Raw genomic sequence first — 27390 nt, forward strand, 5'->3', positions numbered from 1 at the left:
GAAAGGAGGGAGAGAGAAAACGGGAAATTATAGACCAGTTAGCCTGACATCAGTGATGGGGAAGATGCTGGAGTCAATTATAAAAGAAGAAATTGAGGAGCATTTGGATAGCAGTAACAGGATCGTTCCGAGTCAGCATGGATTTACGAAGGGGAAATCATGCTAGACTAATCTTCTGGAATTTTTTGAGGATGTAACTAAGAAAATGGACATGGGAGAGCCAGTGGATGTAGTGTACCTGGACTTTCAGAAAGCCTTTGATAAGGTCCCACATGGGAGATTAGTGGGCAAAATTAGAGCACATGGTATTGGGGGTAGGGTACTGACATAAATAGAAAATTGGTTGGCAGATACAAAGAATGGGGATAAATGGGTCCCTTTCAGAATGGCAGGCAGTGACTAGTGGGGTACCGCAAGGCTCGGTGCTGGGACCGCAGCTATTTACAATATACATTAATGACTTGGATGAAGGGATTAAAAGTAACATTAGGAAATTTGCAGATGACACAAAGCTGGGTGGCAGTGTGAACTGTGAGGAAGATGCTATGAGGTTGCAGGGTGACTTGGACAAGTTGTGTGAATGGGAGGATGCATGGCAGATGCAGTTTAATGTGGATAAGTGTGAGGTTATCCACTTTGGTGGTAAGAACAGGAAGGCAGATTATTATCTGAATGGTGTCAAGTTAGGAAAAGGGGAAGTACAAAGAGATCTGGGTATCCTTTTTCATCTGTCACTGAAAGTAAGCATGCAGGTACAGCAGGCAGTGAAGAAAGCTACTAGCATGCTTGCCTTCGTGACAAGAGGAATAGAGTATAGGAGCAAAGAGGTCCTTCTGCAGTTGTACAGGGCCCAAGTGAGACCACATCTGGAGTACTGTGTGCAGTTTTGGTCTCCAAATTTGAGGAAGGACATTCTTGCTATTGAGGGAGTGCAGCGTAGGTTCACTAGGTTAATTCCCGGAATGGTGGGACTGTCGTATGTTGAAAGACTGGAGCGACTGGGCTTGTATACACTGGAATTTAGAAGGATGAGAGGGGATCTTATTGAAACATATAAGATTATTAAGGGATTGGACACGCTAGAGGCAGGAAACATGTTCCCAATGTTGGGGGAGTCCAGAACCAGGGGCCACAGTTTAAGAATAAGGGGTAGGCCATTTAGAACGGAGATGAGGAAGAACTTTTTCAGTCAGAGAGTTGTGAATCTGTGGAATTCTCTGCCTCAGAAGGCAGTGGAGGCCAATTCTCTGGATGCTTTCAAGAGAGTTAGATAGAGCTCTTAATGTTAGCGGAGTCAAGGGGTATGGGGAGAGGGCAGGAACGGGGTACTGATTGTGGATGATCAGCCATGATTACATTGAATGGCGGTGCTGACTCGAAGGGCCGAATGGCCTCCTCCTGCACCTATTGTCCATTGTCTACTTTTGGAAACCAGAATCTGCAGTTCCTTGTTTCTCCGTTCTCCAGCATCTGCAGTTGCTTGTGCCTCCAGTAAGTCAGAAGAAGTGTGTGTGTGTGTGTGGTAGTGCTGCTGCCTATTCCGACCTGTTCTATGGATGTTCACTACTAGCCCAGCCTTGTCTGCAGATGCTTATTGCTGACAGCGCGGAGCTCCAGTGAGTACAGGGTTCAAAAGAACAATTTCAGCTGGTTTGCAAAAGGGGCTCGCGTCCTTGGAGTAAAACCATTGCAGATTACTGTGGTTTGAAGTCAGCATTTGAATTGTTGGACTGCAAATCCCAGCAATCTCGGCTAATGGGTCATTTTTCCGGTTCCTGGCACTGGGAGTTTCTAGGCTGAAGTAGATCTAGTTGGGGCGGTGATTGGGAGCAGCAGGTAAACCTGGTTGGTGCTGGCACTGGCACTGTGTGCGGTCAGGTGTGTTACAGACAGCCGGGCGTTTGCTCAACCTTCTCGCACAGTGTGTGTACTGACACTTGTTTATCCCTCAAGCAGGTCGGGGATTCCTTCACCCACCGAGAGATTTATTTCCACATCATCTGTGGAGGAGACCTTGGAAATCCAGCGCTGGAAATGGCCAACTCAGAGGTAAAGTGTTGCACTAAACTCTCCAATTTTAAGAGCCACAGCTTCAATTTTGTTTTCTGACAGGTGGAGTAAAGACACTCCCTCCTCTTGTGATTTTATTCCCCCTCGTTGCTTTCTTTTTTTGGGTTGTGTTTTTCTTCCTAACTATGTCCTCACCTGTTGAGATCTGGCCCAGGAAACCACAGCCACTCAGGTAGCTCTCGCCTGTCACAGGTGGGTCTATGAATGGGGGAAGGCAGAACAAACATCACCTTGAAGTATTGTCCTGTCTTCCTGCCCAGTGTTAACTCCCGGGAGTCACAGCAAGCGTGGACTATTAGCTTCAGAACGGAGCCAAAATGCGTGGAACTGGTTGAAAACCTGTACAGTAAACCCGCTGTTAGAGTCATAGTGATACAGTGTGGAAACAGGCCCTTCGGCCCAACTTGCCCACACCGGCCAACATGTCCCAGCTACACTAGTCCCACCTGCCTGCGTTTGATCTATATCCCTCCAAACCTGTCCTATCCATGTTCCTTTCTAGCTGTTTTCTTAAACAGTGGGATAATCCCAGCCTCAACTACCTCCTCTAGCAGCTTGTTCCATACACCCACCACTCTTTGTGTGAAAATGTTACCCCTCAGATTCCTATTAAATTTTTTCCTCTTCACCTTGAACCTATGTCCTCTGGTCCTCGATTCCCCCGCTCTGGGCAAGAGATTCATTGCATCTACCTGATCCATTCCTCTCATGATCTTGTACACCTCCATAAGATCACCCCTCATCCTCCAGCGTTCCAAGTAATAGAGTCCCAGCCTGCTCAACCCCCTGCCTACAGCACCAGACCCTCTAGTCTTGGCAACATCCTCGTAAATCTTCTCTGTACCCTTTAAAGTTTGACAATATCTGTTATTACGGACAGGGGGGGGGGGGGGGGGGGAGGGGGGAGGGGGGAGGGGGGAGGGGGGAGGGGGGAGGGGGGAGGGGGGAGGGGGGATTGTCCTGTCGGTGGCAGCAGCCTGAAGAAGGCGCTGTGTTCAGGGGCTACAACGTGAGCCACGTCGACAGCAGCATCAACCGTACCAAGCGGTGGGAGAAGATGAGCTGGCTGGTGAAACTTGCGAGCCAGGGGTGGCATTGGTACACCCGTCCGCCATACCCGAAATCTGTTATAAGGGGGTCTGTTACAGTGAGGCTTCACTGTATTTCACAAGCAAAGTCCAGTTGCCTGGTTTCTATCCTGTTAATTATTTATCCGTTTCCCCATTTCTACTTTTCCACGAATGCTTGCATTACTTGCTAATCCCATTACTTGCTAATCCCTCAATGACAACACTTCACCCCTGACACTCTCTGCGAATTGCACAACGAGCCTGCTTTTTGACCTGATGGGTGAAACAAATGCGAAGTGAACTCAGATTCCATTCCTACCCCTCCACGGAAGAGAGCTTCAAAGGCTCTTGTGGCAGAACAAAATCACTTCATCCTTCTTTTTAATGAGTGACTCTTTACTTTTGAACACTCACACATTTCCACACCGCCAAGATCTTGCCTGTTTCAGTCAAGTCATCTCTTATCTTCCAAAGTCCAACAAATGCAAGCCCATTCTATGTACTAGCATTATCGCCTCCTTTGTATTCCTTCCAATGCATGAATGTCCTTCTGCAAATACGGAGACCAGTGCTGTACACAGTGTTATTGATGTGGTCTCACCAATGTTCTGTGTAACTGAGTAAAACCATCATTTGTCCAACTATTACAAAGTGATAAAATACCTGTTGATTACAACATTGCAAATTTCCAAAGTCCCCATTGCATAATTCATGTATTTTTCTGTTGCACTGAGGCATAATATACATGTGAAGAGATTTAGTTTGGTTTAGAGATACAGCTAATGTAGTATTCTTGAAGTCACAGCCCCTTCGGCCCACCGAGTCCCCTCCTAGGGATAAATTACAATATTACCGAAGCCAATTATCCTACAAACCTGTATGTCTTTGGAGCGTGAGAGGAAACCGGATATCCCCGGAGAAAACCTACGGAGGTCACGGGGAGAACGTACAAACTCCATACAGACAGCACCCGTAGTCAGGATCGAACCCGTGTCTCTGGCGCTGTAAGACAGCAACTCTATCGCTGCGCCAATGTTCCGCCATGTTGTGTCATTGCATAATACTAACTTCTGCCTGTGTTTCATTTGTAGGTTATGCAATCAGCAATGCAAAATTTAGTATTATGCAATAAAGTAGCAGAAAGTGTGTCTCTTTGCATGTGCTTTATACTCAATGTCATTTCAACGAACCCCTAGTTTTTGGACCATTGAATTCCAATCCCCGTTCACTGTCTGTTTTTACCCGGTTGCTTGAATTGGACTATTATTACACAATTTCCGCTCAGTGTCTGACTACCTGTGGAAAACAGATTCGCCTAATCATGTCATCTTTCATTATCTTGGACCATTTCACAGTTGCCCGAAAGCTAACTTTCGCCTTCCGGTGTTGAACAAGATGTCTATCCAAGATAGTGCCATCTGCCTGCGTTTGGCCCGCAACCTTTTCTATCCATGTACCTGTATGAATGTCGTTTAAACATTGCAATTGCACCCACCTCTCTAGCTTCCTTGCAATATTGCCGAAACATCAAAAAATGGCGAGACCAAGTCATACGAAAATGTTACTTAAATTAAAAGTGTAGAGCTTCATCTTTTAAATTCAATTTAAAGCATCATATGTTGCCATAACTGACTTGCAGAGGCCAATTCTCTGAATGCATTCAAGAGAGAGCTAGATAGAGCTCTTAAGGATAGCGGAGTCAGGGGGTATGGGGAGAAGGCAGGAACGGGGTACTGATTGAGAATGATCAGCCATGATCACATTGAATGGTGGTACTGGCTCGAAGGGCCGAATGGCCTACTCCTGCACCTATTGTCTATTGTCTATTAAACTTCCAAATAAGACTGTGCTAATTACATGAGGTAGTTTTAGTAGTTTTAGTTTTAGTTTAGAGATGCAGCGCGGAAACGGACCCTTCTGCCCGCCGAGTCCGCGCCGACCAGCGATGCCCGCACATCAACACTTTCTAAGGACAATTTACATTTATACCAAGCCAATTAACCTACGAACCTGTACGTCTTTGGAGCGTAGGAGGAAACTGAAGATCGCGGAGATAACCCACGCAGGTCACGGGGGAGAACGTACAAACTCCGTACAGACAAGCACCCGTAGTCAGGATTGAACCCGGGTCTCTGGCGTTGTGAGGCAGCGACTCTACCGCTGCCCCACCGTGCCGTAGTTGCTCACGTAAGTATTGAATGTTTTGCAAGTCAAACCTGCACTGAGTGCCAATGATTTTGTATCTCCAGGGTGGTAAACTATGGGGAGGAAGATTTGTCGGGGCCATGGATCCAATTATGGAGAAGTTTAATGAGTCTGTTTCTTATGATCAACGCATGTGGGCTGCAGACATACAAGGAAGCAAGGCCTATGCCAAGGCTTTGGAGAAGGCCGGGCTGCTAACCAAGTCGGAAATGGACTTAATTCTAAATGGGATGGACAAGGTAATCAAAAACTTAGCAAAGAACTGGATTGGCCATCAAAGTAAAGATGTTTACATTGCTTACCTCAGCTGTGTTCCATACACCCCCGCTATTTGGACTGTCTCTATACTGAAACTCTCGATTGTTTGTTTGTTTGTTCCTGAACTACAGCCAAAACGGTACACGATAGCGCGACAATTTTAGGCCCACCTTACTCACCGTCGTCCCTTTGGTGCTAATGGAAGAAGTTTCATTGAAATAGGTGTTATATTTTTTAAGTTATTCACATTTTACAGTTTAAATCTATCTCCTAGGGAGGGAGGGAGTGAGGGAGGGAGGGAGGGGGGGGGGGAGGGGGAGGAGGGAGGATAAGGGGGGTTGAGGGGGATGGAGTGTGGGGAGAGGGGAAGGGGAGAGAGGTGGAGGGAGGGGGAGGGGGAGGAGGAGGACGGGGAGGGGAGACGGGGGGAGGGAGGGGAGAGGGAGGGGAGAGGGAGGGGAGAGGGAGGGGAGACGGGGGAGGGGGAGGGGAGGGGAGGGGGAGAGGGAGGGAGAGGGAGGGGGAGGGGAGGGGGAGGGAGGGGAGAGGGAGGGGAGACGGGGGAGTGGGAGACGGAGGGGGGAGGGGGAGAGGGAGGGAGGGAGGGAAAGGGAGGGGGGAGGGAGGGGGAGGGGTGGAGGGAGGGGAGACGTGGGAGGGGAGACGCGGGGAGGGGGAGGGGGAGGAGGAGAGGGGGGGAGGGGGTGTGGAGGAGAGGGTGCTGCACCAATGCAGGAGTTTGGGCCCAATGGGTCCACTTGGTCTTGTTGTGTAATAAAAGGCATTATGATGGAATGAACTGTTGACATAAGGAAATGCAGACATTGGTTTACCAATTGACAGCAATTGCTGGAGTAACTCAGCAGGTCAGGCAGCACCTCTGGAGAATATGGATGTAGCAGCCAACATTCTTACTCCCCACTTTTACCCCCCTCTTTTTGCTGTGCCACCCTGCATGTGCACCCATTTCTCCCACAATCCTACTAACCGTTCCCCTCTCCCCCTTAAACCCCCCCTCTCCAGCATCAAATGTTATGCCTCCTATCACCTTATCTCGCAGCCTTTTGTCTTTTCATCTCTGGCCTTTGTCTAACTATCTGCCAATCTAACCCCCTTCACTTGTGTCAATCCACCAATCAGTCCCCACGCTTTGTTCACCCCCCCCACCTATCTTCCACTTTCCTCCCCCCCACTACAATCAGTCTGAAGAAACATTGCCTATCCATGTTCTCCTGAGATGTTGCTGAGTTACTCCAGCACTTTATGTCTTATTATCACAGAACCACCCCCACCAAGCCACTTTGAAAGAGCAAAACAATTAGCCTCTCTCAGTCTGAAGAAGGGTCTCGACCTGAAAAGACCCACCTACCCCTTCTCTCCAGAGATGCTGCCTGACCCGCTGAGTTACTCCAGCATTTTCAAGAGCCACGAGTTTTTTTATTGTCATATGTCTCAGACAGAACAATGAATTTCTTACTTGCAGCAGTAGTGTGTAAAATCATGAGAGGAATAGATCGGGTAGAAGCACATAATCTTTTGCCCACAGTCGGTGAATCGAGGACCAGAGGACATAGGTTCAAGGTGAAAGGGAAAAGGTTTAATAGTAATCTGAGGGGTAGTTTTTTCACTCAAAGGGTGGTGGGTGTATAGAACAGGCTGCCAGAGGAGGTAGTTGAGGCACGGACTATCCCAACGTTTAAGAAACAGTTAGACAGGTACATGGAGAGGACGGGTTTGGATGGATATGGACCAAACGCGGACAGGTGGGACTAGTGTAGCTGGGACATGTTGGCCGGTATGGGCAAGTTGGGCCGAAGGGCCCGTTTCCACACTGTATCTTCTGTGTAAACCAGCATCTGCAGCTCCTTCCTACACAATTAGCCTCTTTTCTCCTGTTGCTCACTGTTTTTTCTTGGAATTTTTAATGTTTGTTAGGTATATGTTCATTTCCCCTTTGAAAGACACAAATTGAATCATTTGCTACCACTCCTGCAAGCAGCGTCTTTATCCAAATACAGGAACACGCTGATGGAAAGATTCTAACCAGCTCCCTCACCCTCAAATTTTCCCCTCACCTTAAAGCTACGTCTTTCCTCCACTGACCATCCTGCTAATGCAGTTTCCCATGTGGTCTATTAAAGTTCTTCACAGTTTGTGCACCACTACTAAATGAGTAGACGATTGGTTAAATGCCGCAGCCAATGCTCTGAGGAGAACAATCTCGTCCGATGTATTCACAAAATGCTGGAGTAACTCAGCGGGTCAGGCAGCATCTCGGGAGAGAAGGAATGGGTGACGTTTCGGGTCGAGACCCTTCTTCAGACTGATGTCGGGGGCGGGACAAAGGAAGGATATAGGTGGAGACAGGAAGATAGAGGGAGATCTGGGAAGGAGGAGAGGAAGGGAGGGACAGAGGAACTATCTGAAGTTGGAGAAGTCGACGTTCATACCACCGGGCCGCAAACTGCCCAGGCGAAATATGAGGTGCTGTTCCTCCAATTTCCGGTGGGCCTCACTATGGCACTGGAGGAGGCCCATGACAGAAAGGTCAGACTGGGAATGGGAGGGAGAGTTGAAGTGCTCGGCCACCGGGAGATCAGTTTGGTTAATGCGGACCGAGCGAAGGTGTTCAGCGAAGCGATCGCCGAGCCTGCGCTTGATTTCGCCGATGTAAATAAGTTGACATCTAATTGAAGGAACAGCACCTCATATTTCGTTTGGGCAGTTTGCAGCCCAGTGGCATGAACATCGACTTCTCCAACTTTAGATAGTTCCTCTGTCCCTCCCTTCCCCTCCCCCTTCCCAGATCTCCCTTTATCTTCCTGTCTCCACCTATATCCTTCCTTTGTCCCGCCCCCCGACATCAGTCTGAAGAAGGGTCTCGACCCGAAACGTCACCCATTCCTTCTCTCCCGAGATGCTGCCTGACCTGCTGAGTTACTCCAGCATTTTGTGAATACATCGATTTGTACCAGCATCTGCAGTTATTTTCTTATACTTCTTAATCTCATCCGATGTGTCTGAATCCGTTAAACCTGGATGCCACTAGACGTTCAGATAGACACAAAAAGCTGGAGTAACTCAGTGGGACAGGCAGCATCTCTGGAGGGAAGGATTGGGTGGCATTTTGTTTCGAGACCCTTCTGAAGAAACCCCGAAACGGCCGATATTACCGAAGGCTTCATCTCCGGCTTTTGGGAAGGGAAGTGGGAATCATTTTTTGTATAAATTGCACTTCATGATTTGTGAGATTCAGCGCGAGATGTTTTTTGTTTTCAATCTGTTTTAAGATTCACGAAGAATGGAGCAAAGGGACTTTCCTGATCAGAGACGGAGATGAGGACATCCACACAGCCCATGAGCGGAGACTGAAGGTGAGATGACTCGGCTTATACTCACTGGAATTTAGAAGGTTGAGGGGGGATCTTATAGAAACTTACAAAATTCTTAAGGGGTTGGACAGGCTAGATGCAGGAAGATTGTTCCCGATGTTGGGGAAGTCCAGAACAAGGGGTCACAGTTTAAGGATAAGGGGGAAGTCTTTTAGGACCGAGATGAGAACGTTTTTTTTCACACAGAGAGTGGTGAATCTGTGGAATTATCTGCCACAGAAGGTAGTTGAGGCCAGTTCATTGGCTATATTTAAGAGGGAGTTAGATGTGGCCCTTGTGGCTAAAGGGATCAGGGGGTATGTAGAGAAGGTAGGTACAGGCTACTGAGTTGGATGATCAGCCATGATCATATTGAATGGTGGTGCAGGCTCGAAGGGCCGAATGGCCTACTCCTGCACCTACTTTCTATGTTTCTATGTTTCTATGACCACGGAACATAGAACAGAACAGCACAGGAACGGGCCCTTCGGCCTACAATGTTTGTGCCAAGCCTGATGCTAAGTTAAACTGATCCCATCTGCCTGTACATGATCCATACTCTTCTATTCCTTGCACTTCTGTGTTCCTTACCAAACTATAAAACTCGTTATTTAACTATTAAGTCAGCAGAAATAGTTATCTACTTCTGAGGTTTTTCTATTAAAGATTTGATTGCAATATGCGTTTTTTTAATTTCAGGAACTGATTGGACAAACTGGAGGAAAGTTACATGCTGGTCGAAGCAGAAATGATCAGGCAAGTTAAATCCTTGCGTTCCACTGGATCTCATCTCCAGCTCACAGGGTTATTATATTTTTGCCAATTATTGTTACTATGTGCCATTTGATCCACCGAAGGTGACTGTAGGCTCTTTGGTGTGGCTGCTTCCTAAGTCAACAAAACTGAGGTGGAGCTGCTAAAAACATTTTTTAATGCAAGGTGGCGCAGCGGTAGATTTAGGAAAATAACAGCAGATGCTGGTACAAATCGAAGGTATCAAAAAATGCTGAGGTGCAGGAGCTTTGTAGCCAGTTCCACTGCAAGGCTCTTGAGGGAAGTTGGAGTCAGAGGGCAGGCCCAAAGGAGGGCAATCAAAGAACTTGCAAATGCCGCCGAACGGAGCAGTCACTGGCTGTGGCTGAAAAGAAAAGATGGTGTCTGGGCTGCCACGTGACCATCTAGAGGCTAACCATATGACACACACCCAGGGCTGATCACCCTGTGGTGGGCCTGCCTCGACTGAGGGTGTCTTGTGATAAAAGGCCGAAACACCCAGTGACGTTGAGGTACACAACTGAAGATGTGTCTGAATGGTAGCAACATCACCTAGTGGTCACCCCCAAGAACAACACCAGTCAATTGTAGTGCAAACCTTAGGGATTGTAACATCTGGTCCTAATCAATCAGATGCTGGTACAGATCGAAGGTATTTATTCACAAAATGCTGGAGTAACTCAGCAGGTCAGGCAGCATCTCAGGATAGAAGGAATGGGTGACGTTTCGGGTCGAGACCCTTCTGCAGTCTGACTGTTTGACTTTAGACCAACATTGCAACTGTAGAACAAAGTCAGGTAGCGTTACTGGTGATAGTCCGACCCTCCCTGATGAAGATAGAGCAGAAGGGCGGCAGAGCAATGATGACCGTCCCGTCAGACTCGATTTTGTCTTTTCTCCAGGTCACTGTTGTAGAAGTTAGTTCGGCCTTCCTGAGGGTGAACCCACGGAAAGCAACAGGCCCAGCCGTGGCCTTAGGGACTAGGGGCGGCACGGTGGTGCAGCGGTAGAGTTGCTGCCTCGTAGCGCCAGAGACCCGGGTTCGATCCTGACCACGGGTGCTGTCTGTACAGAGCTTGTACAATAGACAATAGACAATAGGTGAAGGAGTAGGCCATTCGGGCCTTCGAGCCAGAACCGCCATTTACCGAGGTCATGGCAGATCAATAGTCAATAGTCATTTATTTGTCACATACACATAAATGTGCAGTGAAATGAAAAATTACCCACAGTTCAACAATAAGACCAATAAGAATAATCAATAAAAATGCAATAACACATACAATCATAAACCAACACCAAACAAAAGAAACATCCATCACAGTGAGTCTCCTCCAGTCCCTCCTCACTGTGATGGAAGGCCAGAATGTATTTTTCTCTTCCCTGCCGTCTTCTCCCGCGGTCAGGCATTTGAAGTTGCCACATTGGGGCGGTCGGGGCTCCAGACATTGAAGCCCCCGCCGGGCGGAGAAAATCCCATGGCCTATTTCAGGCCGCGCCGGACGATAAAAGGTCCGCAGCGGGCCGACCCAAGCCCCGCGATTCGGGGCGGGCGAAGACGCTGTCGCTGCCGCTGCCAGTGCTCCCGATGTTGGCCCCCACCCAGGGGCTTGCGGGTTTCCAACGTCCACGCGGCCCGTGCCGGAGCCTCCACAATCAGTATCCCGTTCCCGCCTTCTGTTCCTGCGTTCTCCCCGTGACCTGCGGGGGAATTCCCCATTGTTATCAGGCCTCTGAATGGCCCTTTCAATAAACTAAGGTGCAATCCCGATTCCCTTGTACCTCATTGTGAACATTAGACTTTGCCTCAGAAACTGATGCGCTACGATGCTGAGAACTATATTCAGCACTCTGTATCTTTCCCTTTCCTTTACCTATTGTACTCGGGGTTAGCTTGATTGTATTTGTGTACCATGTCATCTGATTTGTTTGGATAGCGTGCAAATCAATGCCTTTCACTGTACTTTGGGACACCTGACAATAATAAACCTAAACCCAAGCTGCAAATAACCAAATGAACCATTTTATAGATGCCGACTGACGTGAGGATATGGCTGCGAGAACACATTTCTGTTGTGTCGGGACACCTGAACCAGTTGATTAAGACAATGGTGGAGAGGGCAGCAAAGTAAGTTCTCATCCTACACTGTTTTTATGCACTAAACACCATTTAGAGTGTTTAGACCATTTAGGGCGGCACGGTGGTGCAGCGGTAGAGTTGCTGCCTCACAGCGCCAGAGACCCGGGTTCGATCCTGACAACGGTTGCTTGTCTGTACTGATTTTGTACTCCCCCCCCCCCACCCCCCCCCGTGACCTGCGTTGCTTTTCTCTGGGCGCTCCGGTTTCCTCCCACACTCCAAAGACGTACAGGTTTGTAGGCTAATTGCCCACGGTGAAATAGCAAATTGTCCCTTGTGTGCGGGTGGAGGATAGTGTTAGAGTGCGGGCATCGCTGGTCGGCGCGGACACGGTGGGCTACAGGGCCTGTTTCCGCACTGTTTCTCTACGCTAAATTAAACCATTAAATGATTGTCACGGTAGCTTTATTTCATGCTGTTGCTAAAACTGCGTAACAAGTTAGACAGGATCTTAGCAGGCTTCCATGTCAAGTCAAGTTTATTTGTCACTTACACATCATACACGATGTGCAGTGAAATGAAAGTGGCAATGCCTGCGGATTGTGTAAAAAAAATTACAATTACAGCATATAAATTAAAATTAATACAGAAAAGAAAATTTAAAAGAAAATGTAGTCCCTGGAGTTATAACAGTTAACAGTCCTAATGGCCTGTGGGAAGAAACTCCGTCTCATCCTCTCCGTTTTCACAGCGTGACAGCGGAGGTGTTTGCCTGACCGTAGCAGCTGGAACAGTCCGTTGCTGGGGTGGCAGGGGTCCCTCATAATCTTGCTTGCTCTTGATCTGCACCTCCTGATGTATAGGCCCTGCAGGGGGGCGAGTGTAGTTCCCATGGTGCGTTCTGCCGAACGCACTACTCTCTGCAGGGCCTTCCTGTCCTGGGCAGAGCTGTTCCCAAACCAGACTGTAATGTTGCCGGACAGGATGCTCTCTACAGCCCCAGAGTAGAAGCAATGAAGGATCCTCAGAGACACTCTGAATTTCCTCAGCTGTCTGAGGTGGTTGTAGATATAGATTTAGAGATACAGTGCAGAAACAGGCCACCGGGTCCGTGCCGCCCAGCGATCCCCGCACACTAACACTATCCTACACCCACTAGGGACAATTTTTACATTTGCCCAGCCAATTAACCTACAAACCTGTACGTCTTTGGAGTGTGGGAGGAAACCGAAGATCTCGGAGAAAACCCACGCAGGTCACGGGGAGAACGTACAAACTCCGTACAGACGGCGCCTGTAGTCAGGATCGAACCTGAGTCTCCGGCGCTGCATTCGCTGTAAGGCAGCAACTCTGCCGCTGCGCCACCGTGCCTCTCTTGTCCTACATTGTCAGAAATCTTTCTGTTCCCTGCTAATAACTGCGTGCCCTTTGTTTTTTCCAGAGAGATTGACATCCTTTTTCCTGGTTACACTCATCTGCAGAGGGCCCAGCCAATTCGATGGAGCCATTGGATGCTGAGGTGATTCTTATTTTCATTAGTGTTAACCACCTGCAAAATGGCGGACTTGTGGTCTCCCACTGTGATCAGGTCCATGGTTATATTTACTTGCAGGGATAAAATTAAATATATTTTACCGTATTTCAATAGACAATAGACAATAGACAATAGGTGCAGGAGGAGGCCATTCGGGCCTTCGAGCCAGCACCGCCATTCAATGTGATCATGGCTGATCATTCTCAGGATATGGAACTTGCCCTGCTAAATATAGTATTCACACGCCAACTGTGATGTCCTGCATTGATCCCAAAAGGTTTGCAAAGTGACAAGCTAAACCTGAGCCGAAAGGTTTTAATTTGCAAATAACAGCGGTTTTTGAATCACAATGTGGTAATCATTTAGATTTTAAAATTATCATCCTTGTTTACAAATTCCTCCGTGGTCTTCCCAAAAGTGGCAACTTTGATGCTTCCCATCGAGTCGTCTCGTCTCGTCACTGAGGGGGGATCTTATTGAAACATATAAAATTCTTAAGGGGTTGGAGAGGCTAGATGCGGGAAGATTGTTCCCGATGTTGGGGAAGTCCAGAACCAGGGGTCACAGCTTAAGGATAAGGGGGAAGTCTTTTAGGTCCGAGATGAGAAAACATTTCTTCACACAGAGAGTGGTGAGTCTGTGGAATTCTCTGCCACAGAAGGTAGTTGAGGCCAGTTCATTGGCTATATTTAAGAGGGAGTTAGATGTGGCCCTTATGGCTAAAGGGATCAGGGGGTATGGAGAGAAGGCAGGTACAGGTTACTGAGCTGGATGATCAGCCATGTTCATATTGAATGGCGGTGCAGGCTCGAAGGGCCGAATGGCCTACTCCTGCACCTATTTTCTATGTTTCTATGTTTCTATGTCACCGTTTCACGGAGGAGTGATGGTCCGTGACGCAAACAACAACAGAGGGATCTTCACGACGTTTCAGTCTAATTAGTCGTTTATTGAAGTAGCAATACAAACAGATTAGTATTTCTCCCATCATAGATCTGGTAAGAATTGTATCTTGCCGAGCTCCTCTCGTGTCTGACACATCACGTCTCTGCGCTCCCAATTACACTCATAATTCTGGCTCCTCCCAGTCCATATACGCCCATTATGCCTACATGTGTATTCATCCCACGACAACCCCCAAGTGTCCAAAAATAATAGAGCAGGATACAAAACGATATAATCTGCTAAGACAGCTAACAAGCACAAATGGCTCCTACATGGCCCTTCTCTCTTCAACCTTAATGAAAAGCTGTAGGATTTTCCCACTTCCACTACCTGTTCCAATCCTCTTGAACATGAATCCATTTTCCTAACTCCATTGCAGGTTGAGATGCATCAGTCACCCAGGCCGAAACCTCTGGAGAAGCCTCTCGACCCGAAACGTCACCCATTCCTTCTCTCCAGAGATGCTGCCTGTCCCGCTGAGTTGCTCCAGCTTTTTGTGTCTACCTCTGGAAGTAGTTCCTTAAGCCACTGTGCAATTTTCTTAAACCTTCCTTTCTTTATTTAAGAAACTCTTTTTGAAAATCCCGCTTTGACCTTCCTTATCCTGTTTCTCGAAATATGTCTTTACCTTTGGTGATGCTTCTGTGAAGCACATTGGGATATATCGCTATGTTAAAAGCACCACATCAATGTAAGTTTTGCACTGAGGTGTTCCCTATGTCAAAAGGGAATGATAATTTTTGAATGAAAGCCAGTTTTTACAGGGAGAAGAAGAGTGGGAGGCAGAGAGGAGGGGGAGAGAGTAGGGGTTGCCAACTATATCACTCCCAAATACGGGACAAGGTGACGTCACTGCCCCGCGCCCCATGTGACCTCACCCAGCCAGCGGCCATGTGCTCCCGCTCCACCAATGGCGGCCGCCCGGGCCGGGAGGCGGGTTGCTACACAACCTCCGTTAGGCGAACACACTCGGCCCCGCTCCCCGAACACACTCCGTGAGTCTACACACTCCCGGCCTACAGCGGCCCGCGGGCCTAATACGGGACAAGGGCGGTCCCGTACGGGACAAACCAATTTAGCCCAAAACTACGGGATGTCCCGGCTAGTACGGGACAGTTGGTGACCCTAGGAGAGAGGGAGAGGGAGGGGAAGAAGGGGGGAGGGGGAGAGGAAGAGAAGGTAGAGAGGAAGAGTGTGTGGATAGGGTTAGGTTCATTAGGTGCACGTAAGTTCTTACTGCATGCTAGTTTATGTCACAACCGTACTAACAGTAGATTGAAAGGGACCATCGCCTGTTACTGGACGGCTGCAGAATTACAAGGAAATACTTTGGCTAGAAAATGCAATGAGATTTTCTGAAGACGTGAAAAGTATTTGAATCAGTGTAAATAGAACCCCAAAATATTGCCCATTGCAGTAAAACTCAAACGATTCAAACGACCGTGACTGAGCTGCGGCATTGATAACAAATCTCACGTTTCCTCTGCTGTTGCGTTTTGTTCATTGAACACGCGTGTCCTCTGTTTTGCAGCCACGCTGTTGCCCTGTCACGTGATGCTGAGAGACTGGATGAAATTAGGAGGAGAACCAATGTACTGCCTTTGGGAAGGTGTCGTATCGTTCTCTTATCTCCAGTGACTTTTAGAGTAATAAGATTATCGTAATTCACCAGGAGTAGGTAGGCTAATTCTCCAATTTCTCCCAGAATAAATTTGTGCCTCGATGACCTTTTTTGGATCAATGAGAAATGGACATTGATCATAGAAAGGTACAGACACAAAATGCTGGAGTAACTCAGTGGGTCAGGCAGCATCTCTGGAGAGAAGGAATGGGTGACGTTTCGGGTCGAGACCCTTCTCCAGAGGTTTCGGCCTGGGTGACTGATGCATCTCAACCTGCAATGGAGTTAGGAAAATGGATTCATGTTCAAGAGGATTGGAACAGGTAGTGGAAGTGGGAAAATCCTACAGCTCTTCATTAACGTTGAAGAGACAAAAAGCTCTTCAGACTCTTCAGGCTCCTCAGACCTCGACTTGAAATGTCACCTGTTCCTTCTCTCCAGAGATGCTGCCCGTACCGCTGAGTTACTCCAGCATTTTGCGTCTATCTTCGGTGTAAACAAGCATCTCCAGTTCCTTCCGACCCATGGAACAGTACAGCACAGGAAAGGGCCCGTCAAAGTTTGCGCCAAACACGATGCCTAGTTAAATTGATCTCATCTACTTGTACATGATCCATATCCCTCTATTTCCTGTACCTCCGTGTGACTATCTAAAAGCCTCTTAAACGCCACTATCATATTAGCCTGCACCACCACCCTCTATGCTCAGTGTAAAAAATATTTTTTTTACTATTTTTTTAGAGATACAGCGCGGAAACAGGCCCTTCGGCCCACCGGGTCCGTGCCGCCCAGCGATCCCTGCACATTAACACTACCCTACACACACTAGCGACAATTTTTACAGCCAATTAACCTACATACCTGCACGTCTTTGGAGTGTGGGAGGAAACCGAAGATCTCGGAGAAAACCCACACAGGTCACGGGGAGAACGTACAAACTCCGTACAGACGGCGCCCGTAGTCAGGATCGAACCTGAGTCTCCGGCGCTGCATTCGCTGTAAGGCAGCAACTCTACCGCTGCGCCACCGTGCCACACTTGCCCCACACATTTTCATTAAACTTTCCCCCTCTCACCTTGCAGCTATGCCTTTCAGTGTTGGATATATCCTCCCTCTACTCTCTCTATGTCTCTCAATAATTTTATATATTTCTATCAAGTCTTCCCTTAACCTACAATAGTTCCAGTGAAAATTATCTTCCCAGCGTTCTCTTTATCTCTAAACTAAACTAACAATCAAAGTCTATCCAAACTCTCGCTGCAGCTGAATCCATCTAATGTAGTGGTGCACAATTGATTCATGCAAATTACCTTTTTAATATCCTAGTGGTGCCATTGCTGGAAACCCTTTTCAGGTCGACAGAGAATTCCTTCGTAAAGGTAAGGCTTTAAAAAAAAAATTTAATCCTGAAAACTTTATGACTAAGACTTCATAAATTGCAGATTAATTGAGTTACCAAATCTATTTTCCTGTCCTCTATGTGCATCAGTTGATGTGGTTAGCCTTTCAAAATTGTGGCCTAAATATTGCCAAGAGTTGTGAATTGGCAGTAAAACTTGAGCAGTAAATCTAAGCTAGAGAAGAATTAGAAATTGCTAGCCATGACCTAGAGTCAGCGTGGAAACAAGCCCTTCGGCCCAACTTGCCCACACCGACCAACATGTCCCATCCACACTAGTCCCACCTGTCTACACTTGGCCCACATCCCTCTAAACCTGTCCTATCCGTGTACCTGTCCAAATGTTTCTTAACTGTCACAATGGTACTTGCCTCCTCCGGCAGCTCATTCCACACACACACTACCCTTTGTGTGAAAAGGTTACCCCTCAGGTGCCAATTAAGTTTATCCACCCCCAACACCTTAAACCTAAATCCTCTGTTTCTCAATTCCCCTACTCTGGGCAACAGACCCTCTGTGTCTACCCAATCTATTCCTCTCATGATTTTGTACACCTCTATAAGGATCAGAAGACTTGACCAGAAAATGGAAGGAATCTTACTGAATCTTTTCTGAAAGCAACTTCGTCTGGCACATTTACCTCAGAATAAATAACACTTTTGCGTATCTTCCTTGTAGTTTAAAGCTTCTTAAAACGGAGACGTTTTTTTAAATGTATGGAGACATGTAATGTTGCAACATATATGTAATGTTCTGCTGGCAGCTGAACTACTTTCGTTTGACTTTCAGAACTGCAGTTTGATGCCATTAGCTTGAACAGTGTGGATGCCACCAGTGAACGAGATTTTATTGGCAAGTACAATTCTTCTGACAAAGTAACCTGGAGATTATTTAAATGGAGAGTAAACACAGATTTTATAAATGTAACATTGGATTCATCTGAAGCTCTCTCTTTCTCTCTCTCTTTCTCCCTTTCTCATTCTGCCTCTCCTTCTCTCCCTCTCTACCCCTGTCCCCCTCTACCTCTCTCTCGCGCTCCCCCTCTCTCGCTCCCTCGCTCTCACTCGCTCTCTCTCCCTCTCCCTCTCTCTTTCTGCCTCGCTCTCTTTCACTCTCTCTCACTGTCACTCACTCACTCACTCACTCACTCACTCACTCACTCACTCACTCACTCACTCACTCACTCACTCACTCACTCACTCACTCACTCACTCACTCACTCACTCACTCACTCAATCACTCACTATCTCTCTCACTCACACTCACTCACACTCACTCACACTCACTCACACTTTCTCACACTCACTCACTCACACTCACTCACTCACTGAAAGGAATTCTCAGCTTTGCAGTATGCTTTTATAACTCTGGCCCAGTTTTATTTTATTTAAAAATTAATAGTATGGTATTTTATTTGTCACATGTACCGAGGTCCAGTGAACTTCATTTTTTGTACACAGTTCAGTTCAAGTATCACTCACTATACATAAGCACTTAGATGCATCTTAGATAAGCATCTCAGATACAGTACAAATGTACAGCAGTAGAACACTGAGACAGTGCACAGAGTCGCTAGTTTGGCGCCATTTTCAAGTCCCAGGTGTAAGTGCAAGGACCTTTTTTGTTTAGTTTGAGAATACAGCGCAGAAACAGGCCCCTTCGGCCCACCGTCCACACCGACCAGCGATCCCCGCATATTAACACTATCCCACACACACTAGGGACAATTTTTTACATTTACCAAGCCAATTAACCTACAATCCTGCACGTCTTTGGAGTGTGGGAAGAAACCGAAGATCTCGGAGAAAACCCACGCAGGTCACGGGGAGAACGGGTAAACTCCGTACAGATGGCGCCCGTAGTCGGGATCGAACCCGGGTCTCCGGCGCTGCATTCGCTGTGAGGCAGCAACTCTACCGCTGCGCCACCGTGCCATTCTGGATCTGACCGTGAAGGCCCGTTGTCCTGGCGGCGTTGCAGGGTCAGCCCGGCCTAGCGTGACCGTGGCGTCCTCCGCCGCTGCTCCACCGCTGTAGGCCGCTTCCGGTCCACGTGCTCGGCCTCTTGGAGCGACGCCCGGTCCAGCCTAAGGCCCAGGCTGCTGCAGGGCCTCCAATCTCTCTCCTTTTCTCCCGAACATCCTATGGATCCATCCAAGACGGTCCTACCTTCCGGTCGTTCTAAACTCTGGCATTTATTCCACAAGTTTGCCTCAGCGCGAATGGGTGTCAGGGTTCACCAGTGTGTGATGTTTCCTGTTGAGAAAGGTTCCCTGTGGATCAGGCTCCCTGATTAGAGTCGGTGCCAGTGTACGGGAGAAATTCCCACACCTCCATAGTTTCATATTGTTCACAAATTTTTAAAAAGTGATTTGTGTGTGTAACGTAAACAATGAACATAAATATGGTCAGAATTGACTTCAGGGGACAGCCTCAGTGGATCCCGGTATCGATCCACTGTCACTGTGAGCCGTTACTCAGGACAAACATCTTCTGTGCTCGCGCTCTCTCTCTCTCCCTCTCTCACACGCTCTCTCTTTCTCCCTTTCTCTTTCTCACTCTCGTTCTCTTTTTCTGCCTCGCTCCCCCTCTCTCTCTCTCATGCACAAAGGGTTCCCTCTCCTTCTCTCCCTCTCTACCCCTGTCCCCCTCTACCTCTCTCTCGCGCTCCCCCTCTCTCGCTCCCTCTCTCTTTCTGCCTCGCTCTCTTTCACTATCTCTCACTGCCTCTCACTCACTCACTCACTCACTCACTCACTCACTCACTCACTCACTCACTCACTCACTCACTCACTCACTCACTCACTCACTCACTCACTCACTCACTCACTCACTCACTATCTCGCACTCACTCACTCTCACTCACACCCACTCACACTCACTCACTCTCACTCACTCACACTCACTCACTCTCACTCTCACTCACACTCACTCACACACACTCACACTCACTCACACCCACTCACACTCACTCACACTCACTCACACTTACACTCACTCTCACTCACACTCACACTCTCACTCACTTACACTCACACACTATCTCTCTCTCTCACTCACTCTCTCACTCACTCACTCACTCTCTCTCTCTCTCTCTCTCTCTCACTCTCTCACTCTCTCTCTCTCTCTCTCTCTCTCACTCACTCTCTCTCTCTCTCACTCTCTCTGTCTCTCTCTCTCACTCACTCTCACGCGAGCGTGTCATTCTCTCACTAGGTTTTGTATGTTTCCTCTTTAATCTCTACAGTTCTATGATAAATATCCAGCAGGGTCTTTTATTGCATGAAGGACCATCACAATAGTTTGTGTTTGTAACACGTATCTCTTGTTTATTAAAGCTGAGATTCTGTTCTGGTGTTCCTTGTTCCTGATACATCTGAGTAAGATCTCTGAGGATCTAATAATTTACTGCACCAAGGAGTTTGGATTTGTAACGCTGTCTGATGCCTACAGGTAATTCCATAATCAGCGATGTACTCATTCTTTCATTATAGTCTGGTAGCCACGCAAGCAATATATGGTGTAGGAAGGAACTGCAGATGCTGGTTTAAACTGAAGATAGACGCAAAGTTCTGGAGTAACTCGGCGGGTCAGGCAGCATCTCTGGAGAAAAGGAAAATAGGTGACGTTTCGGGTCGAGACCCTTCTTCAGACTGAAGGTCGTGGAAAAGGGAAACGAGAGAGATTTAGACGGTGATATGGAGAGATATAGAACAATTGAATGAAAGATATGCAAAAAGTAACGATGATCCAAGACATGTGGAGCCCACAATGGTGCATTGTGGGGTCAGCGATACCGAGTTATACAGACAGTGAATCTCAACGGGACGACAGTGAAACTAGTACCAGGACTAGGGTGGGGGAGGGATGGAGAGAGAGGGGATGCAAGGCTTGCTTAAAGTTAGAGTAATCAATATCCTATTTGTTTGGGTGAAGGGTTTGTTTTATCTTAACTTTTATCTTAACACCGCCATTCATTGTGATCATGGCTGACCATCCACAATCAGTAACCCGTGCCTGCCTTCTCCCCATATCCATTGATTCCACAAGCCCCTAGAGCTCTATCTAACTCTCTTTAACAATTGGTTCTGGACTCCTCCCGCAACGGTGGGACCATTTTTCCTGCATCTAGCTTGTCCAGTCCTTTCATAATTGTACACGTCTCTATAAGTTCCCGTCTCATCCTTGTATCTCCGTGGTTTTTATTCACAAAATGCTGGAGTAACTCAGCAGGTCAGGCAGCATCTCGGGAGAGAAGGAATGGGTGACGTTTCGGGTCGAGACCCTTCTTCAGACTGATGTCAGGGGGGGCGGGACAAAGGAAGGATATAGGTGGAGACAGGAAGATAGAGGGAGATCTGGGAAGGAGGAGGGGACGGGAGGGACAGAGGAACTATCTAAAGTTGGAGAATTCGATGTTCATACCACTGGGCTGCAAGCTGCCCAGGCGAAATATGAGGTGCTGTTCCTCCAATTTCCGGTGGGCCTCACTATGGCACTGGAGGAGGCCCATGACAGAAAGGTCAGACTGGGAATGGGAGGGGGAGTTTGACCACATCTTGTATCTCTGTGTGTTGGGGGTGGCAGCGGTTTGACTGACATGTTAGAGGAAGGGAACGGCAGCCGTGTGTGGGCTTGACGGTGTTGTGCATTTCCTTGCTCTTCCAGCACAGGGAGCAGCCTGATGCCCCAGAAGAAGAACCCTGACAGTTTGGAACTGATTCGCAGCAAGGCCGGCCGTGTGTTTGGGAGGGTAAGGACCTTGTGTTACGCTGCAATTCGAAGAGACTCACCGGTTGAGCTGTGTCCTCTGGGTTCTGTACGACTGGGCCACACACCCAAAGTTAAAGACAAAAAAAAGTTTTTAAAAATCTGACACATTACCAGTTTCTGTTTCAGTTTAGTTTATTGTCACCTGTACCGAGGTACAGCGAAAAGCTTTTTTTGTTGCGTGCTAACCAGTCAGCAGAAAGACAATACATGATTACAATCGAGCCATTCACAGTGTGCAAATACATGATAAGGGAACAACGTTTAGTGTGCAAGGTAAAGTCCGGTCAAGGATAGTCCGTGGGTCTCCAAAGAGGTAGATAGCAGACAATAGACAATGGACAATAGGTGCAGGAGGAGGCCATTCGGCCCTTCGAGCCAGCACCGCCATTCAATGTGATCATGGCTGATCATTCTCAATCAGTACCCCGTTCCTGCCTTCTCCCCATACCCCCTGACTCCGCTATCCTTGAGCTCTATCTAGTCCGCTATCCTTAAGAGCTCTATCTAGTAGTTCAGCACTGCTTTTTAATTGAGGTATTTCCTATTCCTTTCTGTACAGATGGCATGGAAATAGATATTTTTTATTCCCTGTCCGTTCCCCTCTTTTTGCGGGAATGAAAATTCAATGAAAATTCAATGAAAAATCAGCTGAGAAGGTTGTTGGCTGCAACCTTCCCTTCCCCCCCCCATTGACGAACTGTACCCTGCAAGGGCCAGGAAGCGAGCGGGCAAGATCATCTCTGACCCCTCTCACCCTGGCCACAAACTCTTTGAAGCACTTCCCTCTGGAAGGCAACTCTGGACTGTCAAAGCAGCCACAGCCAGACATAAAAACAGCTTTTTCCCCACGAGTGATAGTTCTACTCAACAGGGCAGTTTTTGCAGCATTATGGGCCCCCGGGCAAAGCAGTGTACTGGGGCCCCTACCGTTACTCTCCCCCACCCCCCTTTCCCTACCAGCCCCCCCCCCCCCCCCCTGTCGTGCCGGCGAAAAGCACTTACCGAAAAGCACTTAGCGATGGACTTAGGGTGCTACATTGTTGCGAAAAGCACTTACAGATCGCTGTGAGAAGCACTTAGGGGCCGAAAATGTTGCGAAAAAAGCACTTATTGAACCTACATTTTTAAAGTAGTATTTATTTATTGTAAGTCACTTATCAGCATGGGGCCCCTATGCTCGTGGGCCCCCGGGCAAGTGCCCATCAGGCCCATGCATTAAGACGGCCCTGCTACTCAACAACCAAAGTCTGTAGTCTCTTCTTTGCTCTGGTTTATTTTCACCCACATGTTTAGACCGTAATGTTGTATCCTTATTGTTTTGATGTGTTTATGCTTTATTCTTAATTGTTAACTGTGTGTTTGTGTTGTCATTTGTGAGCGGAGCACCAAGGCACATTCCTTGTATGTGCACATACTTGGCCATTAAACCTATTCATTCATTCATTTATTCATTCATTCATTCACAGAAAACTTGTCTTCCAGAACGATTCCAGGTTTCCTGTATTTGTTCATTGCAAGAATGTTATAAATGATTGTCTTTTCGGCTCTTCGACCACTGATAGCTGGCACAGTGGAAGTGGCTTATTTAAAAATGTCTTTCATTAACACATTTTCCTTTTTCCTTTTACAGTGCTCGGGGTTTTTAATGACTTTGAAAGGACTGTCAAGCGCGTACAATAAGGATCTGCAGGTAGATAATGCCTGCTTCAGGGTGTGCGTCACGCAGTGAAGCTCCAGAAAGTTGTGTCCTTTTGCCTTCTTTCCCAAGCTTTGTGTGTAGCTTTCCTCAATGAAACATGAAAGGGGTTTGGGAATCTGGTGGGTGGGCCGAGCAGAGGGACGGGTTTAGTCAATGAGGGTTCGTACCTCCTGTTGGAGTAGGGTTGGGGCCTCTGAAGAAGTCGGTTAACATAGAAACATAGAAAATAGGTGCAGGAGTAGGCCATTCGGCCCGTCGAGCCAACACCGCCATTCAATGTGATCATGGCTGATCATCCAAAATCAGTACCCCGTTCCTGCTTTATCCCCCCCTCTCCCCTGATTCCGTTAGCCTCAAGAGCTAAACCTAACTCTCTCTTGAAAACATCCAGTGAATTGGCCTCCACTGCCTTCTGTGGCAGAGAATTCCACAGATTCGCAACTCTCTGGGTGAAAACATTTAGAAACATAGAAACATAGAAAATAGGTGCAGGAGGAGGCCATTCGGCCCTTCGAGCCTGCACCGCCATTCAATATGATCATGGCTGATCATCCAGCTCAGTAACCTGTACCTGCCTTCTCTTCATACCACCTGATCCCTTTAGCCACAAGGGCCACATCTAACTCCCTCTTAAATATAGCTTGTCCCCATCTCAGTCCTAAATGGCCTCCCCCTTATTCTTAAACTGTGGCCCCCTGGTTCTGGACTCCCCCAACATCAGGAACATTTTTCCTGCATCTATCTTCGGTGTAAACCAGTTCCTTCCTGCACAGAAGAATACATTGTTTTCTGGCACTTTAATATAAAATCTATTTCATTTACTCAGGAGGGCAAAGAGGGAGTGTTTGAAAGCATCGATACTGTCACTGAGGTACTGCCGGTGACAATGGGCGTAATCTCTACACTACAGGTAAGACTTTGCATCTCCAATCATCAGAATATAAGGTCGCATTATAGAGTGGACTGTGCTTTCTACTGAACATCATAGGGCATGTTAGGCATCTAGTACAATGTGGTAGGATTGGAGTTGCCTCTTGTCTAACGCTAGTGAGGACAGCAACCAACTAGGTCAGCATCAGACTCAGTCAAGATCTATTCTGGCAGTAGGTTGCATGGATTTAATTAGTGGGAAGACTACAGAAGAAGACACAATGTGCCGGAATAGCTCAGCGGGTCAGGCAGCATCATGGGAGAATGTGTTGGAAGGAAATGCAGGTGCTGGTTTACACCGGGAGATAGACACAAAGTGCTGGAGGAACTCAGCGGGACAGGCAGCATCTCTTGGGGTCGACACCCGCGACTGGATCTGAAGAAGGGTCTCGACCCGAAACGCCACCCGTTCCTTCTCTCCAGAGATGCTGCCCGTCCCGCTGAGTTACTCCAGCATTTTGTGTCTATCTTCCACATCTTGGGAGAAGAAGGATAGTTGCCATTTCAGGTCGGGACCTACCTTCAGACTGATTGTAGTGAGGGGGAGGGTGTGGGGAACGAAAGCTGGAAGAGAGGAGGAGGCAGGACAAAGCCTGGTAGGCAATAGACCAACACAGGCAAGGAAGGTTGTATGATAGGCTGATGGTTGAACATAGGCCAGAGATGAAAAGACAGAAGGCGGAAGACAAAAGGATTGAAGAATTGTGAATTGTGAAGCTAGAGGAAGGTGTGGAGGTGACCACAAAAGACTAGAGAACGTAATTTGAATTATAATCCCTGGGCACCCATAATACCAACATTTGATGACAAAATTTGGGGGGAAAAAACGTTTTATTCCTGGGAAACTATTTAATCGTTGCAGAAAAATAGTAAATGTAAAATATCACAATAATGATGCCATTGTCAGTTAAAAACTAGTAAGTTAAAGTTGCTCTTAAGGTAAGCTACTCTTATGCAAAGCTACTGGTAAGAGATGAACAGGAAATTCGGCACAAGGACAGTGGAAGAACAGGTGTACTATGCTACTGTGGTAACTAAACCAGAGCAGCGACAGTGGAAGAACAGGTGTACTATGCTGCTGTGGTAACTAAACCAGAGCAGGGACAGTGGAAGAACAGGTGTACTATGCTGCTGTGGTAACTAAACCAGAGCAGCGACAGTGGAAGAACAGGTGTACTATGCTGCTGTGGTAACTAAACCAGAGCAGCGACAGTGGAAGAACAGGTGTACTATGCTGCTGTGGTAACTAAACCAGAGCAGGGACAGTGGAAGAACAGGTGTACTATGCTGCTGTGGTAACTAAACCAGAGCAGGGACAGTGGAAGAACAGGTGTACTATGCTGCTGTGGTAACTAAACCAGAGCAGGGAAAAGTAGAAATGTATTGTATCTGATTGTTCACAAGAGGAGATAATTGTTGCATCCCATTTAGCCTTCAAATGAAATTTGGAGAATGAAATTTCAACAAGTGATAGTCACTGTATGTGGAAAGGAGTGCATGAAATGTGGATTGGGAAATAATTTCTACCAAAAGGACATAGTAAAGAAGACATTGAAAGGGTTAACGTGCGGGGATCGCTGGTCGGCGCGGTCTCAGTGGACCAAAGGTGCCTGCTTCCGCGCTGTATCTCTAAACTAAACCAAACTAAACTAAATTCTGTGGAAAAAGAGTCACTAGATCTTTATCTATGTATCTATCGCCAAATGTGAGTGCAAGATGAACGAGTGAACCTTTCAACTAGAGACTGGGTCAATGTGTAACATCCTCCTAAAGCAACTCAGCAAACCTGAGGTGGCAACACTATGGCCAAGAGTTCAGGCGTTAGCGATTAACACGACGGAACTCGAACCTGCCGGAAGGTCGTTTCTCAGGGTGGTGAACTCGAGAGAGAGTTGAGAAAGATGCTGTCGATCAGAAAGGTTTTCTGCAATACTTGTAAGTAATTCAGAACAACAAATGGGACTGATAAAGCCACACCGTGGCAAATCATGAAGAATGTTTCAATCCACCAGTCATTTGGGCTGCGTAATTCTCAAGTGAAGGTGAAAATATATTTGAGATGGGCACAAAAAGCTGGAATAACTTAGCAGTTCAAGCGGTATCTCCGGAGGAAAGGAATAGGCGATGTTTCGGGTCGAGACTTTTTCTTCTGACTCTGGGAACATGGAAAAAGTGGAAAGCAAATGTCACCTGGTCCGAGATGAAAGGGTGTGGTCAGTAGTGCAGTCATCAAGGTGTGCTTCCTTGGTTCTTGTGGAGATACTGAAAACGTGTCTGCAGGTTCTGAAGACTCAACACGCACCACAACAGAGATCATGTGTAAAGCCATGGTGGTGGAGGGAATCTGATATCAGGGGAACAAACCCAGTCATGGAAAGATCACTGATAGAGGCAAGTGTGGAGATAATGGAGGACATGTCACCAGCCCATCATTCATCGACAGGGCCAGATAGAGCCACAACTAGTTCAGATGAGATCACGAAGGACACTCAAGTATCTGGACATAGAAACATGGAAACATAGAAAATAGGTGCAGGAGTAGGCCATTCGGCCCTTCGAGCCAGCATTGCCATTCAGCATGATCATGGCTAATCATCCAAAATCAGTACCCAGTATCCTTTGATTCTGTTAGCCCTAAGAGCTAAATTTAACTCTCTCTTAA

General features: G+C 47.4%; 1 protein-coding gene across 3 annotated transcripts in view; it reads left to right on the forward strand.

The window, feature by feature from the left end:
- The first annotated feature begins 1829 nt into the window (after nucleotides 1–1829).
- Nucleotides 1830–27390, forward strand: part of LOC144606219 (argininosuccinate lyase-like) — a 368098-nt gene continuing 342537 nt past the window's right edge. For 2 of the 3 annotated variants that reach the window (XR_013548928.1, XM_078422109.1), the window contains exons 1-12: nucleotides 5372–5584; nucleotides 8894–8977; nucleotides 9674–9730; nucleotides 11779–11876; nucleotides 13270–13347; nucleotides 15839–15916; nucleotides 17255–17307; nucleotides 18117–18179; nucleotides 20665–20779; nucleotides 21995–22079; nucleotides 23730–23789; nucleotides 24625–24708. Coding sequence is in view for 2 of the 3 variants with exons in the window: in XM_078422109.1 (XP_078278235.1) it covers nucleotides 5372–5584; nucleotides 8894–8977; nucleotides 9674–9730; nucleotides 11779–11876; nucleotides 13270–13347; nucleotides 15839–15916; nucleotides 17255–17307; nucleotides 18117–18179; nucleotides 20665–20779; nucleotides 21995–22079; nucleotides 23730–23789; nucleotides 24625–24708 (1068 nt within the window). In the remaining variant the exon portion in view is untranslated. Of the gene's footprint in view, nucleotides 1879–1956; nucleotides 2050–5371; nucleotides 5585–8893; nucleotides 8978–9673; nucleotides 9731–11778; nucleotides 11877–13269; nucleotides 13348–15838; nucleotides 15917–17254; nucleotides 17308–18116; nucleotides 18180–20664; nucleotides 20780–21994; nucleotides 22080–23729; nucleotides 23790–24624; nucleotides 24709–27390 lie in introns of those variants that run through there. The other variant, XM_078422110.1, reaches the window with a different exon arrangement.

This window comes from Rhinoraja longicauda, chromosome 26 (assembly GCF_053455715.1).
Source record: "Rhinoraja longicauda isolate Sanriku21f chromosome 26, sRhiLon1.1, whole genome shotgun sequence".
Lineage (NCBI taxonomy): Eukaryota > Metazoa > Chordata > Chondrichthyes > Rajiformes > Arhynchobatidae > Rhinoraja > Rhinoraja longicauda.